The sequence below is a fragment of the Gouania willdenowi genome, chromosome 18, assembly GCF_900634775.1.
Source record: "Gouania willdenowi chromosome 18, fGouWil2.1, whole genome shotgun sequence".
Taxonomy (NCBI): domain Eukaryota; kingdom Metazoa; phylum Chordata; class Actinopteri; order Blenniiformes; family Gobiesocidae; genus Gouania; species Gouania willdenowi.
In genome coordinates, this window is record NC_041061.1 from 24,298,087 (window position 1) to 24,314,527 (window position 16,441).

The 16,441-nt window shown below is 37.4% G+C and overlaps 1 protein-coding gene across 2 annotated transcripts in view; it reads right to left on the reverse strand.

The window, feature by feature from the left end:
* The window catches only part of pde5ab (phosphodiesterase 5A, cGMP-specific, b), a 111,325-nt gene extending 95,252 nt beyond the window's left edge, over positions 1-16,073 (reverse strand). Inside the window, exons 1-2 of one of the 2 annotated variants that reach the window (XM_028474651.1) lie at positions 15,853-16,073; positions 15,260-15,310 (exon numbers count right to left, since the gene is read on the reverse strand). In XM_028474651.1, coding sequence (XP_028330452.1) covers positions 15,260-15,310; positions 15,853-15,857 — 56 coding nt within the window. In that variant the 5' untranslated portion in view covers positions 15,858-16,073. The remainder of the gene's footprint in view (positions 1-15,259; positions 15,311-15,852) is intronic. The other variant, XM_028474654.1, reaches the window with a different exon arrangement.
* Between the last annotated feature and the right edge of the window lie 368 nt (positions 16,074-16,441).

Consider the following 16,441-nt stretch of genomic DNA (forward strand, 5'->3'; position numbering starts at 1 on the left):
AAGTCTTCACTACGGGATATAATGAACACTTCACATATTGTAGTGTTTGTATCGCCACCTTAAAAATGACAACTTTTCATCAGACTGCTCCACGCTCACCATCTCTGTGTGTGTGTGTGTGTGTCGCGTGTGCTGGCACGTCGCCTTAGCCAATCATATTCACTCACCTTGTTTTTAACCCGCCTCCTCTTGCTGCCACATGTGTAAAAACACTGGCTCTGATTGGCTATCATGAAACATGACACCGCCTAAGCCAATCATAATCGCTCACCTTGTTTTTAACCCGCCTCCTCACTACAGCTGAGTCAGAAGCCGGGGATGCTTTCAGATAAAAGTTTATTCAATCAATACATGTAACGCACCGCATTTAATGTTCAGTAACGATAACGGCGATGTAACGGTGTAAAAAGTAATTAGCTAGATTACCCCGTTACTGAAAAACAAACGCTGTTACCTAACGCCGTTATTTTAAACGCCGTTATTCCAAACACTGGGCCTGAGCCATGTGCTTCACCACCTGTCTTCACCATCAAATGACATTTTAAACAAATTCATTAAACCAACGCAACAAAATGTGTATTCTGAATTTATTGAAGCACTGCCATTCACAATTTGTCTTTTTAACTTATAACAGTCCATAAGTAACGTCACCTCGTTGTTACAGTCATATTGATGTGTACTGTACTTCATTCAATCTCCAAATAATAGAAAATACAAATGAAATAAAACATCAGGACTTGTTCATTTTGGCTCTGAACCCTGTCATCTTGCCCAGTTTTGGCAACACGGGGTGCTCAGAGCATGTGCTAGCTGCTACCTGTTTAGCACTGAGCTTGTAGCAGAGGCTGCAAAGCTGAGGTGTTCGGCAAACTCTTTCGTGCTCGATTTGCACACAACTAGGCTTGTATTTTCCATCCGGTGTTTTTAAATGACTATCATATGAAGCAGACAATACACCACAAAGCCAAAATGAATGTAAACGAAGTTGAAAAGCTCGGTAGTCTCAGGGTAGTCTCCCGTCTTGTATTGTAGCCTGTACATTAGTATTATTAGTATACTGTACGGGGAACTCTTGAAATAAGAATGGTTCCACGCTGTTTGGAGGTCAAGAAAAAAAAAAGCATTTAATGGCGTTATTTATTTTTTGCGAGTTATTTTTCCCTGTAATTCATTATTCGCAATTAACGCGTGATGGCCCTAACTATGATACTAGATAGAACCATTTGACTTTTGAATAAGTTCCATCACAATGATTATTACGTCTTGACTATTCATATTCTGCTAATCTTCTCTTCTACACTTTTTTTCTATACATTTGTAAGCAGACATCTTGGCTTCTCAGAATGCTAATAACCCCTGGTACAGAGAATGAGATATTTCTAAATCATTTATAGCCAGAAGAGCAATGTAGTTAAATCGTGAAAAAAATTGACTTTTCAAGCAGATACAATTTTCTTCCCTCTCTAAACTAACGACAATCTCCCAGTAGACTTTTTTATTTCATCAGTGTTGGATCATTTAAATCTCATGGTTATTTATTTATTCAAATCACATGGACAATTATCTCAATTATGAGTCAGATTGATGCCATTGTCTCTATTCCTGATGGCTTCTAATCCTCTGAAAAGAATTACCGGATTATCGATGGTCTCATTTGGAGATAATATTTCTGGTTAGAAGGTAGAAGAAGTTGAGAAGACATTTTGTGACCTTAATGATCAGTGATGTCATCAAATGATTGCCTACGTACATCTGACATTTGTAGCACAAAGGAATCAAAAGAATAACTTGTTTTATTCCGAAATGATGGGATATACATGAAGGATGCTCTTCCTGTGATAAAATGCTATTTTCCCTCTTGATTATAATTTTTTTCTGCCACTCCAACCAAATCAATAAAGGATGGATGTACAGTATCTATCATGGTTACCAAAGGTTTTGATACACCTTTATGAGCATGTGTAAAACAGCATATGTTTGCTCATACTGTTACTTTGGTTCAGTTTCCACACATTCTGCCTGTTCCACTTCAGTAGCCAGTGTTCATCTCAATGCACGCTGGTCGATAAACTACACAGTAGAGTTTAGTGAGTTACTGTAACTTATTGTTCTGTTTCAACTTGGCCTTGATCTGCTCTGTGTTTATCAATTTTTCCTCTTTGATGGATAAAACATCTGTAATAAGTGATCAATCAGACATTATTTAAAATATACACCTATCTTTACTAATATTATAGTATAATAAAGATGCTTGGAAAAGACATGCTAAGACAGTTATAATAGTTAGTCAAGATTTAAGATACAAGCAATGATTAACACCATGCATACCAAGCTACTATTGAGCACCCTTAGCAAAAAGTAGTTTATTCAAGTGTACTAAAAGGTATACTTATTATATACTAAAACTGAGGTAGTATACATGAAGTGTGCTTTTTATATACTATATTTCATATACTTAAGAAAAGTATAGTGAAGTATACTTAGCCTATACTGAAAAGAATAAAGAATAGTCTAAGACTAAGTACATTAATACTTAGACTTACACTTGTACTTTAATAATAAAGCTTATACTTGTACTACAAGTATACTTATTTTATACTAAAACTGAGGCAGTATACTTGAAGTTTACTTTTTATGTACTATATTTTATATACTTAATAAAACAATAGTGAAGTATACTTGGCTTATACTGAAAAGTATAAAGAATAGTCTACAATAATACTTACACTTGTACTTTAATACTAAACCTTATACTTATTCTCAGCTCAAAAAAGTACACTCTAAGTATACTTTAATAAACTAAAATGTGGACTAGAAGCATATACCTAGTATACTAGTAGTATATAGCTGAGTATACTTGAAAGTCTACTTAAAATGACCTTATAAAGTATACCTTTATTAACTTAAAATGTTCCAATTCAGTCCGAAGAAGTATTAAATTAGTATACTTTCTAGTACGCTACAAGTACATGGTCCATAGTATACTTGGTGTACTTACACTCAAACATAATTAAATGAACTTCAAGTATGCTACTTTTGGGCCACTAGCTATCTTGGTGTTTCTCATAATTTGATTTAATCTTTTGAGAAATGGATTTAAACAACAAAATGTGTTAATGGGTTAGAATAAGTTTAAGCATTTTACTGTTCACTGAAGGAAAGCTAAGAGGATTTCAAGATTATTCCTCTGTTTTTTATGCTTATAAAACAAAGCTAGCTTTATGTAAGGCTAAAGATAGCCTTGTGTTTTTGTTATGTGCAGTACATGAAAGTAGTTGGTTGAAAAAAACTATTAATAGTGTTAATGAACAAAGCAGATGTCTGTAAGACAACCTCTTCCAGTACAGTACGACCTACTGAAGTCCTCCTCCTTACAAAAAAACCTGTGAATGTTCTCTTTCCTCTTGGAACATGTTGGTTTGTTTTCTGGAAGCTTTTGTTGTTGACTTTTGCTACTTCCTTCGAACACAATTGATTCCTTGTGTTACATTTCCCGCAATGAGATTTTATCTCTGTTATCCACAATCTATCTATGATGTCAAGCATGGTTGATTCATTTCTATTTTAATCATCTTTTAACATCCTTATATCATTATGTCATGATTAGATTAGCATCCCAGCAGCTCCTTGTTTTCATTAATATCTCAAGCCATAACATTCTAAAGTTTGACATTTTGGGTTTCATGTATTTCTTGCTTTGTTTTTTACATTTAGTATATTGAAACTGTTATACCAAAAATAAGGGGAGAAAACATAAAACCTATTAATTCAATAAAGAGTCACCAAACTAGCAGTAGGCCTATACTTAACATATAAATAAGGGAGATAGGACATGTTTGGCATTCGGCCGTTACGTTAAATGGTCTCAAAATGAACGCCATCTTGCCCAGGACTAACTACACATAGCAGCCTGCTTGTGTTCATGTAAATAAACAAGACCACAATCAATTTCAATCATATTCTCTCATAGTCACATTAACATAAGGCCATTTTTTGCAACATAAAATAAATACTACAATATAATCATGTAAATTGAAATGCTATCATAATTTAATTCACAAATGTACTGTGGTGTACTCTATATTGTTAAATATTATACACTGGTTTCTTTAAAGGGGCCATATGTAGAATTATTGTGAATGTTCCACTTTTAAATATGTCTGAAATACCTAAAATCAAAATTTGATTTGAGTGTTAAGAAACATGTCTTTAGCTGTCATGTTATATGTGATTTCTTTGAGACTACATAGTTATATATACATTAATAAATATTGCCGGACAGTTTGATGTAATGTTCACTACCATCACCGTTGTGTACAACTTTATTTTTTCAGCTTGTAGTGGTCTGTTAGCTGAAATATACGCCAGTAGGTTGATCATTTCAAACATGCGCGCTAAATAAATTGATGTCACTTCCTTTTCGACTGTTTTTGCTGTTTAGATTTACTTCAATAAAATAAAGATCACACACAAACACTATTGTCTCTTTATATTTGTAATGATAATAATAATAAATGCAAACGTACAAAAACCAAAAAATAGAATTTGCCACCTGGTGGTGGCAGAAATTGCTTGCAAATTCTACATATGGCCCCGTTAATGTGATGGATTTGATAGTTGTCCTGATTATTTAAGTGAAGGCTTACACATGGGGTCTGTTCTAGGGCAACAGGCCAATTGAGCATAATATGGTACTAACCACTTTACAGCTACTCTTTAAAGTTTCCACCTACACCAGAAATTCAGGTGACGGTTGATTGACAATGAGAAGATTTTATTGCACATGTATTGCACATTTTATTGCACATGTAGCATTAGGCAGGGAAGATTAGGCTAGCTAAGCTACCTTAAACTGGTAATGGAAGAAAACTGACGTAGTTCTCAAGGGAAAACCAAGTTGTTGTTTTTGTTTTTTGTACCGAACTAACATTTCCTTTCAGGAGTCGCTTCATTTTCTCTTGGAAAAAACACGCAAATCCTTCTTAGAAAGACTCTGACCTTGGATGGGATTGAATTTATGCGGTATTCAAGTATCGATTTTAAAACTTAAACAAAAGTTCATGCTGTTTAGAAGTGACACAGCACAGTAATTACTACTGTAAATGGTTCTCTGTTTAACTTTCTATTTCGCTAAAAATAAAAAAGTGTTTATGGTCCAAACAGTTTGTCACCTGTAGGGGTGTTGAAAAAATCGATTTGGCAATATATCGTGATAATACGTTGAGCGTTTCTTGGATTGATTCTAAATGCATCCATATCGATTTTTTAAAATGTTATTATTATTTTCTTTTTTGTCTTTATTTAACCAGGAAAGTCTTTTCCACTTCAGGAAAGCAGTGGAAAAGCTAAGCTTGTGTTTTTTCAATTAAATCTAAAAAGAAAGTACGAACTTTCTGCATTTATTTGTTGTTCTAGATACTGTATATACCTCAGTTATGTTGCACTAAAGTCATGTTGCACTAAAGTCAAAGTTGGTTTAAAAGCCACAGGCAGATTGTATGTTTTATTTAATTTTAAGTTGTTGGCACATGACATGTTAAAGCCAATGTTTTGAGTGTAAAATATGCCAATAAAATCTATTTCATACATAATGTTCTCTTGAAAGTGTACACATTTACAGATTAGTCATTTCTTAAGTCATATATTAAAAAAATCGCAATAATCGCCTTGTTCTTAAATATCAAATATATCGTATCGTATCGTTACCTACAGTATGTATCGGAACGTGAATCGTATCGCCAGATGCAAGGCAATACACACACACCTAGTAAAGTAGTATTGAACAGGAGGATCAAGAAAACTGAAACTGTAGAGGAGCAAAAACCCTCAACAATCAAAGATATCTATTGATTTAGTGTCATCTTTACTCAGTTATAAATGTGGAAAATAGCACTTCATACCAGACCTTTAAGGCATCCTCATTCATACCTGGAAAATCCCTACGTCCGGAGTTAATCAAACATTAACTATTATTGATCTGTGTGCACTGAGTGTAGACTGTCAAACCATATTTTCCTCCTTTCCATCAAAGGCAACTTCCTTAAAGGTAAAGTCTGGAATCACCTTATCTTGGTATTTCTGAACTGCTTAGATATGACAGATTGTAGAGCAGCATAGAATGGGAAGGCCTATATCAATGTGACCTTGTTTTGTTCCGCGATGCACGTGCAGAAAAGTAGAGGCGTGGCTTCTGGCAGATTGCAGAGTCAGGGGGAGGAAGTGGAGCTGTTGAGGGCGGGACATCGAGGCATCCTCTCAGAAACTTTGGATATCAGATTTAAAGGTCCCATGTCATGCTATTTTACACTCATCTCCATTTGTTTTAAGAACCCAAAAACATAGTATTTAAGGTTTATTTTCCCAAACTCACCTGTTTTCCAGAGTTTTAGCCTCTGAAAAGTCACTTTCTGAGCAACTCTACACAAACAGGCTGATTTGCGGCCTACTTATGCATATTCATGAGTGGGCGTGTCTATAGACAGGACACTGACTTCCTCCTCCCCGCATGGTGACGTAGGGCCAGAGGACGGCCCGCCCTCCTCCCACCCACTCCGTAGCCGAGCTCATGCTGCGTTGTAAACACGTGGCAGAGCATGGGGGCGGGGCATTAGCTGGTACATACATAGACTGTAGAAAATACATACATAGCATTGCGCGAAGGACGCTGAAATGCTCACCTTTGTGGGCGTGTATATTTACATGTCAATCACAGCAGAGAGCTTCCTGGAGGCGCGGCTTCTCCAGCTTAGAGCTTCGTCAAATTCGTCATCAAAGTGGGAAATCATATTGGAGCGAGGTTTTGGGCTCACCCTGCAGTAAGAAAGGAGCAAATCACCCTCTAACTAACGATTGAGGGAATGAATGAAACAAACACTTTGGGCATGTGTATGAAGGCCAAATAGCACTTTTATGATGTTTAAAGCACAGAAAAGTTGATTTAACGTAACATGGGCCCTTTAAGGGTACCTAGTTGGTGTTTGGGATGATTAGTAAACTGATTAAAATAAATAGTTCATTACAAAAGATGGTTTGTTTTAAAGGAATTCTGGCTAACAGGACGTTATTGTCCTATATGATCAATATTTGTACCAGCTATATACATTTTTTTAAAAAAATCTCTCAACGTATCTTAGTTTGTGTCAAATAGGCAAAAATTCATTTACACTTGTCGGTCGCCATTTTGTTTACGTTGCAATGCCTTCTGGGTAATGAAGTCATATTACCATTCATTTTACGCTATGGTGCAGAACCATGTCATCTGTGCAACCTTTCCCTTTGAGACTCAAGAGAGACGTTAGCAGGACATGTGTGAGTAAAGTAACAGATTCTTTACAAACAGTGTCTATGAGTAACTCAAATGACTACAGTCATTTATTTAGTTACAATACTTTATATACATAACCAAAGTCATAAGATAAACATGACAATCCTTCATATCAGTGACCATTTTATCACAGCAGTTCAAAACCACAAAATGGAAAAGAAAAACAAGTTAAAAGATGACAATAAAATACGAGCTATGGGAAGAACAATGATTAATGTCCAGATTTCTTAGGAGCAATATACCAAAAAAGCTCAGTTTAACAGACAATATTCTGCTTTTTTGGCATGTTTGCCTTTACCATTTGGCAAAAAGTAACGTTTTTTGCCAAAATGGCAACGTGTTACAGCTAGGTAAGCTGTAACACAAGTTTAGTTGTGACACTGAAAAAAAATCAGTGTGAGAAAAACTGGGACATCAAGTTGACATGTTGTTAGCATAGAATGTTAGCATAACTCAATGAGCTTTCTTTGAAATTGTGGCTCTACTGCCCTTAAGTGTTCAGAAAGATAATGACAATTAACAAAACATATTTAGCAACAAGTGCAGAGGTAAAATGTTTGGCCAGCAAAGAGTGTCTAAACATCTGGTAAACCTAATAAGAGCTATTATGTAGCAAAATGATTTAGCTAGGTTCGGTGTGTCCCATCGATGTCACTGAGACATAAACGGATCATATTGCATAAGAAAATGTATATTATGCAGATCATGTTTCTTGGGAATATGTCATACAAAGTTCATATCTCTCTTTTAAAGGGCCTTTTCCATGCTAAATCAACTTTTTGGAGATTTTAACCTTGTTACAATGTTAATTCCTTATCAAAAATACCCCCAAAGTATTATTGTGTGTCTTTCCTGCATCTCTGAGCAATCCTCTGCCTCTTCTGAAAAACAAATGGAAAAACTTTATTGACATCACAAAATTCCCTCCTGGAAGTGCCTGCTGCCGGTGTAAGTACCAAATGCAAGTATATCCAACTGCAGCCGCAGGTGCAGTACAAGCGATGCCCCACACCCACGCAAAGAATTTTTCAATGAACTGTTCCATTTTTAGTATCCGTTATATCGCCTCGTATCACCTTTGACTTGATGTTTGTGACACAATGCGACGCAGCGGATGGACAAAACAAATAATTATCATCTTAAATACACTTCCTGTAGTTAATTGAGTTGAGGAGGAGAAGAAAGTGACTTAGCAGCCAATGAGTGAAGCAGCTGAATTACTCTGCTGCTGCTGCTGCTGCTGTGATAAACACACAGCCTGAAGCACTGAGACGGACTCACAATCACAACAGCCACTTAAATATCCATGTGTTTTACTGTAATGTGTAGTTTTTTTGCTGAAAATTACAACAAGAGTGTGTGTTTAGCAGAAAGAAAATCGTCTACAGACACGCCCACTCATACACGGATCATCATGACCACAGGCCCTGGGCACAAACCTGCCACGGGCCCCTGCTATGGGGCCATTATTGTAACGAAACAATTTTTGTCTGCGCTTATACAATCTGTTTGTCTGTGCCTTGATGCATGTGTTTCAACCCGTGTAAGTAGAGTTGCTTAACTACACATCAGATTCAGAAGCATCATGATGTCAGCTTTAGTATGAAGAGTAGATGCAAAATGAGAGAGCTTGTAGAATGTGATGTGAGCTTGTGTATAAAAAATCCACACCTATACATGAAATGAATTTCATGTCACAAATGACGGGAAAAAAACGTGAACTTGTACATTTAACATTTGTATTCACAAATGTGTAGACTCACATGTTTTTTTATTACTCGTGCCAATTATAGTTTACAACCACAACTCCCCTTAGCAAAAAGTAGTATACTTGAAGTTCATTTTATTAAGTATGCTGTTGTATAAGTATACCAAGTATACTATGGACCATGTACTTAGCATACTAGAAAGTATACTAATTTAATACTTTTTATGACTAAATTGGAACATTTTAAGTTTATAAAAATATACTTTAAGTATACTTTATAAGGTCATTTTAAGTTTATAAAAGTACACTTACAAGTACTAATAATGCACTAAATATATACTTCTAGTCCACATTTTAAGTTTATAAAAGCAACCTTTATCAGGTCATTTTAAGTTCACTTTCAAGTATACAACAAGAATCAAGGCTTTCACCTTTATTTATTGTCATATATGTTGTTATACATACTGTATATAAAACGTGTTCTCTGCATTCAACCTAGTTGGGGGTTGAGGGACTTTCTCAGCAGCCTACAGTGTTGGCCTGGGTGAGACCTGAACCATGTGACCCTTTGACTACAAGCCAGCTGTCCTTAACCACTAGGCCACCGCCACAACGCCCCTAACCCTGGCCTTAACAAGTGCACTCATCTATATACTACTAGTGTACGAAGTATATACTTGGTGCGCTAAAGCAATTCTCTCTTCTGATTGGTCAATCCCCCCTTCACACTCACGACAGAGGAGGATAGGGCATTTCTTAAAGTACGTCATCGTTAATCACACATAAATGATCTAATGTTAAAAATTATTTAACATTCCTATGATTTTTATTATCATACTGCTTTTTCAACACCACAGAATTATAATACAAATCTATCTTTTAAATTAAAGTTTAAAAAAAAAAAAAAAAAAAAAACTGTGAATGTCAGGCCCTGGGCACGTGCCCATTTTGCCCATGCGGTAATCCATCTATGCGCCTACTCATGCATATGCATGAAGGCCCCAAAACAGCCCATTTTTAGAACTGCTCAGAAAGTCATTTTTCACAGGCATAAAACTCTGAAAAACAGGCTAATTTGGGAAAATAAACCTCAAATACTATGTTGTTGGGGTTCTTAGAACAAATGGAGATGGGTGAAAAATAGCAAAATCAAAACATGTTTTAATGAGCACCAAAGCTAACTATACTGGTGTTGTCCAGGAAAATTAACTCCCATGCTCTTCGCCATAAACCAGTTGTGTCTTCTTTTGCTGTTAATTCTTTTTTGTTGTTGATCAAACCACAGATAAGACACTGTAGCAACAAGTTATTTGATTAACAAAGAGTACCCACAGTAGCTGAAGAAAAATAAACCAATTGCAGAATAGAACTAAACTTTATTCAGAATTTAGGAGTAGAGAAGATGGAATCAACTGCTTAATTCGCCAATAGTCTGATTCAGCCCCCTCTTAAAACATTGACCAACTTTGGCTAAAACCAGCTCCAAAAAAAGATGAAGGCTTCCATAAAAAAAAAGAAATGATTAAACCATTTTTTATGTTCAGAAAAACCCAACTTTAATGTTACGCTGTGGTCTTAGGCCATAAATCATTGCCAGCGGGTTACTATGCCATTTTATTAGATGAAAATAAACACCAGAGCACTCTATTCCCTCAGCAGGCTGCTGTTAACCAAGCACCACTGCTAACTGGACCAGGCCCTGAGTGGCAGAGCCCTGATGAATAGACAGCAGTAGGTGTTGGGTGTTATCATTACCATCACCACCTGGGGAGCTTTACTCTGGATGCTGGCACAAAGCTCAGGATGGAAAACCTCAGTATAACCTCATGAGGGATTATCAACAGAACTCAAAGAGGGACGATGCCTTATTCACAACCAATGACATGCAGTCAGGGTAGGCAAGGTAGGCAGTGCCTAGCCAAGGGTGAATTGATATTTTGATTATTTGTTTTAATTATAATATAATTATAAATTATTTATTTTTTCAATTTCTGATGCTAACAGTACCTATAAGTTTGAAAGTGTCAGCATTTTGTGCTTTTCATAGTTCAAATGACTAAACATCGCTATTTCCTGGTACGGCAGAAACGCTGCACAGTCTCACTCCATTGTAAGGGAGGAAGAGACCACACCCCCTCCCAAAAGCACATTGCTGCTCTGCTTCTGTTCCCAAAGCGTGTTTTTATGTGTTTGCGAATGCGCAGTCAGTTCCCCAAGATGAAAACCATTTACGTAAAAAGGCAGCTCTCTACGGTGCCTTTGGACGTAACCGCGTTATGCTAAATGCTATACATACCTTCACAGTGCATTAGTGAATTGGTATCATGTGGCCGCTGCTGCTACGTTCTCTAGCGAGTGGGCGGGATAACACTTCAGGCAGGATGACAGCGCTAGAGACGATAAAGAAACTTTATTTTGAGGATAAACTACAGCTTTTAAAAGATGGGATACCAGACCTTCAGCAAAGGTAAGGTCAGAAAATTGTTTGTATTTTCCACAGTGAATGGTAGGATTGGCTTTGTGGATGCGCCTCACTGAGGCTGTTCGTTGTTGTTGTTGTTTTTGTCATTTTCTTCGTGTTTCTGCGCTGCCGTGTTGTTGGGAGAGTATGGAGGCTAAATGCTCATGTGGATCTTGTTGGGTTTTTTCTTTCTTATAAATTTTATATTTTGATAAGCGCATTGAAATTACTTTGTTGTAAGTTGCGCTATACAAATAAAGTTAAATTGAATTGAATTGAGTAAACACTTGCCAGCCGAAACATATGACATTGTCATTGGTGTTGACATTGGTGGTCTCGATTTGCAACGTCCTGCCTACCCTACCCTAGTGATCACGGCACATCACTGCTCAGAACCATATTTATGTTTGCATTTTAAGTTATAAATATATTGGCTTTTCTTGCATTCATATCTTTTATCACTGGCATGGGGTCAGGTACTTGTAGTTTTCCAAAAGTAAGACACTAGACAAAAGTCACTTGGAACTTTTTTTTTTCCATTTTGAGCAGCGTATTTGTTCGAATCAGCTTGAAAATATCACTCTCAGCGAGAATTGGTAACTCTTGTAAACTCAAGACAACTACATCGACACCAAAACAAGAGAGATGGAAGACAGCTGAGAGAAAGAAAACCGTGGAAATAGGATCCAAACAACAAAAACAAAGCCATGCCAGCACTTGTCCATATCCAAACATCACACTCTGTATATAAATCCTTGATCTTGCATTTTTCCCCTCTCATTTTTCATTATATAATTGTCATTCCAGCAGGGATGAAAAGCATATGGCCTTTGCTTACACGTTCCCATTATAAAGCAATAACTTCCATGCAAGGTTTACAGGCCTAATCCAAATGTAGTTGAAGAGCACAGCCATTAATCAAAGTGTTGCACCCAAAAGGGGTTTCAGCCGCTGGAGAAAGAGCAAATATATCCCTCTGTAAATACACAAGACACTCCATGGTGGCTTTGTCCAATCAGAAAGTCGAAACGTAGCATAGCAGCAGAAACAGATCCCTGTTATTGTAATGAACAGTATTTTTGGGAACTAAGGAATTTGCCTCACACACTTAATACGATTAACTAGGAGGAACGCCATAATTGTTCTTTCTAATTCTTCAATTGTAACAGCAAATTATAACAATAATATATGCATTTCCTGAAGAAAATGCAAGCGAGGATGCAGGTGGTGTTTGCTAGCATTAGCATTAACTAGCGTTAGCATTAGCTTTAATCTAGCATTAGCATTGACCTACCTTTGGCGCTAACCTAAAAATAGCATTTGCTTGGTAATAACCTAACATTAGCATTAACCTAACATTAGCATTACCCTAGCAATGGCATTAGCCTAACATTAACATTAGTCTAGCATTAGCAAGAAGGTTGAAAAAGATTGAAATGGGTTGATGGTAGTGGCTGAACATGTTAAAGGGTGAACGGTCAAAATCGGTTGAAGAATGGCTGGGGATGAAGGGGTTAAAAGTTTCCAATGGAAATGAATGGGAAAGAAAAAAAGTCAAAAAGTTTAAAATGTACAAATTATAAAAGCGATGCATAGCTTATTTGTCAAATTTGGACAAACAATGTAGGAGGAGTTAACGCAGACAGAAGAAAAAACAGACAACAACATCCTCACTGATGAAGTTGTTAAATAAAAGGTGGTTTGGTAAAATGATATTAAACAAACACAGGCAGCTCATTCTGCGTTTGTGATGAATAGAATTCACCATTTCCTAGCCATGTCCACACAAAAACCAATACACACACAAACCATCTTGGCATTTTTTTTTTGGGTTAGGTGGAGGGATCGAGTGGGGTCATGTAGGGTTAGGGGATAGGGTTACAAACGACACCTTGGGGTGGTCGCCGGGGGCCCCTAGATTGCCCGCCCTTGCTGCTGGCCTGACTGCTTCTTCGGGCCCGGGGGCGGCTCGTGGGTTTTGCAGTGGCGGTTCTTGGAAATACATTTGTCATGGATGCACTGGCCTTGGCCTGTGGGATAACACTCATACTGGGCTCAACCATAGACACGTTGTTCCCAAATACCTGTTTTATGGAATTTCCACTCACTTCTACCTCTGTTCACAGCCACCACCATTATTCCTAAGCCGCACACTGGTCACCAAACTGGCTTGATAACACAACAATAAGCACAATATACACAACCACAATTTCACATCGCATCACTTGAAACCTATCAACTACTCCCCACCCATTCCATTTCCTATCTTGTATCCCTCTTCCCTGTTAACTTCCCCACCCCCCTCCACCCCCTCACCTTGGTGTAACACTGCCCTCTCTTTTTTACATCCTCCCTTTAATAAAGTATTTCTTACCCTTCCCTAGGGAGAGCTGGTGATGGTCACAATTATGCAATGAAATAAATAAATTTATTTAATTGCAATAATAAAATATGCATTGCTGCTAAAAGATTGCACTTCTTGTAGTGTTAACCTTCGACAGCATGTGCAGACAAGGTAAAAAAAAAAAAAAGAACGACACCTTATGACAGCCTTCATGACACCTTATTCATGCTAATGACAGGTGTCATGTCATAATAATGATAGTGTAATGTCACCCTTACGTATAAAACTAAATTGTGACTGTGTTTATTAACTTGTTTGAGTTTTTACTCCCGGCTAAGGATGTAATATTTTATCCAGCGTTTATTTATTTGTTTGTTTGTCTGTTAACAGATTTACATCAGATTTTGGAAACATTTTAACCAAAGGTAGACCTTATGTCACAGAAGATTGCATAAAATAATAAAATCCTCTCTCTCATAATTGGCAAAATATATATATTAAAAAATCATATATCGGTTTGTAATTGACTGATCTTTATGAAATTTGACTCAGTTACGTTGAGTCAGTTTCTATATTACCCCACCGAGTTTCATTCTGATTGGATCAGGTTTGTTTCATTTATTGCAATTTTATGAAAAAAAATAAATGGGGGTGTCCATATATCACTGAACCTGAACTGCCAATATCTGGCAAAATGGATATTTGGCACTCGGCAGAAGTTTATTCTCTCTGAGTGCTCTTGTTTTATAAGTACTTCCCAACTTTGCATTTGCACTCTGCATATACACGTTTACATGTAGTGTACAGTTTTTTGTATTCATTCTTGACAATATATTATTTTTAAAGCACATACTGTATAAAGGTATTTAACTCATGCACAGTGAAATGTTTCACAGTTGAGGAGTAAAACCAATTGATGTTGAAAGAACGATTCCTAAAAAGTTAGTTATGAAGAATGAGCTAACAGCTAAAATCTTCAACCCAGCTGACACTTTAAAACTCATAGATACGCAAAGCACCAATTCCTCCACCATATACACCAAAGCTCAGAGTAGATCCAGCAAAGTGTGCAACCACCTATCAAGAGAAATATTTATGTGATATTTATGTTATCTGATGTGATGGAAATGAAGCAAAAAAAAAAAAATCCTCTTGATATATTTCCATTCAGGCAAGCCAAACTACAGAACAAGGGGAGAAAACTGAGGCCTTATATAGTCATACAAAACCATGCTGGAACCCAGGTAGCCAGAAAGTGCTAATGTAAACCGCTCTTCTGCTCCAGATGAGCCGTAAGGACAGATGAGAAGAGAAAAGATAGAGAAATGTCAAGAATTCTAAATGCTTCGGGGTAACACGATGACCAGGAGAGAAAAGCATCAAAACCAGACCGGAGATGAACAATGTAAATGCCAAACTGACCAGTCTGAAAACAAAAATCCTCCTGGTCCCTCTGCTGACGCCAGCCAATCCCTGAAGTCCAGAGAAGATGAAGGAGGTCAAAGGTCATGGGGTTTGTTAGCTTTGCCTTTGAAGTGCTTTTCCCCCCCGAGAGTCCCTGGACCTGATTCAGTCCCACGACCCTGCTGAGGCAGGACTGTGGGATCTGGGACTACTTTTTAAAGTGATGGCTTGCGCTTATTTACGTTAGCTTTCGTGGGCGGCAACAAGCAAAAAAAAAAAAAAATCAAAAGTAGGCGCTGTCAAAGTGTGAGGGATGACATGCTCAGCCTGGCACCAGTTAAACAACACTGGGCCACTGGGCGACAACAAGGAGAGAAAGTGTGAACATATGCTGGGAGCTTGTAATTGTGAGCACCTAATGTGCATGTGTTTAGCTCATCTACTTTTCTGCAATTTAAAAGTCATCCTCGTGAAGTATTACACTTTGATTGTTCCATAATGAAAACAATTAGAGTAAAAAAGTGTGTCATTAAGCTTTGCATCAGAAGCAATTCACACACGGATGGAATTTCTAGATGATGAATCTAGTTTTGGTGCATTTCCATACTCACCCCATGGTGGCCACAGATTGTCCTCGTGACTTTTCTGAAGAATCTTCCTGACACACACGTGCTGATGGAGTCAATGAAGGGGGGGGCGTCCTTCTGTTTGCCTCCACCCGCCTTCTGTCAGCCTTCAGCAGGACCTTATTTTAAAAAATAAGCCACAATGAAGTGAGGGGGAAGAGATCATATATGATTTCTTGTCTGCCTCAGGGACCTGACCAGACAAACCACTATCCTCTCAGATCCTTCCTCTTTTCCCCTGCTTTACTTCCTCCTCCTTCTGTTCTCCAGCGAGGAAAACATTTGCAGTGAGGCAGTGTCTCCTCTGCCCCCACTTGTTTAAGATTTGAACTACCTCCAGTATAAAAAACAAGCCTGTTCTCTTGGGAACAATCTGAGTCTAGAAATAAAGTAAATGATGGATTATAAGTTTATTACTTTGGGACTCTCACTCCATCACTCTGGTTCAGTGATGGACAAACTCAACTCTACAGGCCACATTTGGCATCTGACATTTTTTTTCTGTCCCATAAATCATTATTTAGTGTTTGACATATTCATGGACCCATTGGTCATCAATGGCCATCAGTAGGAG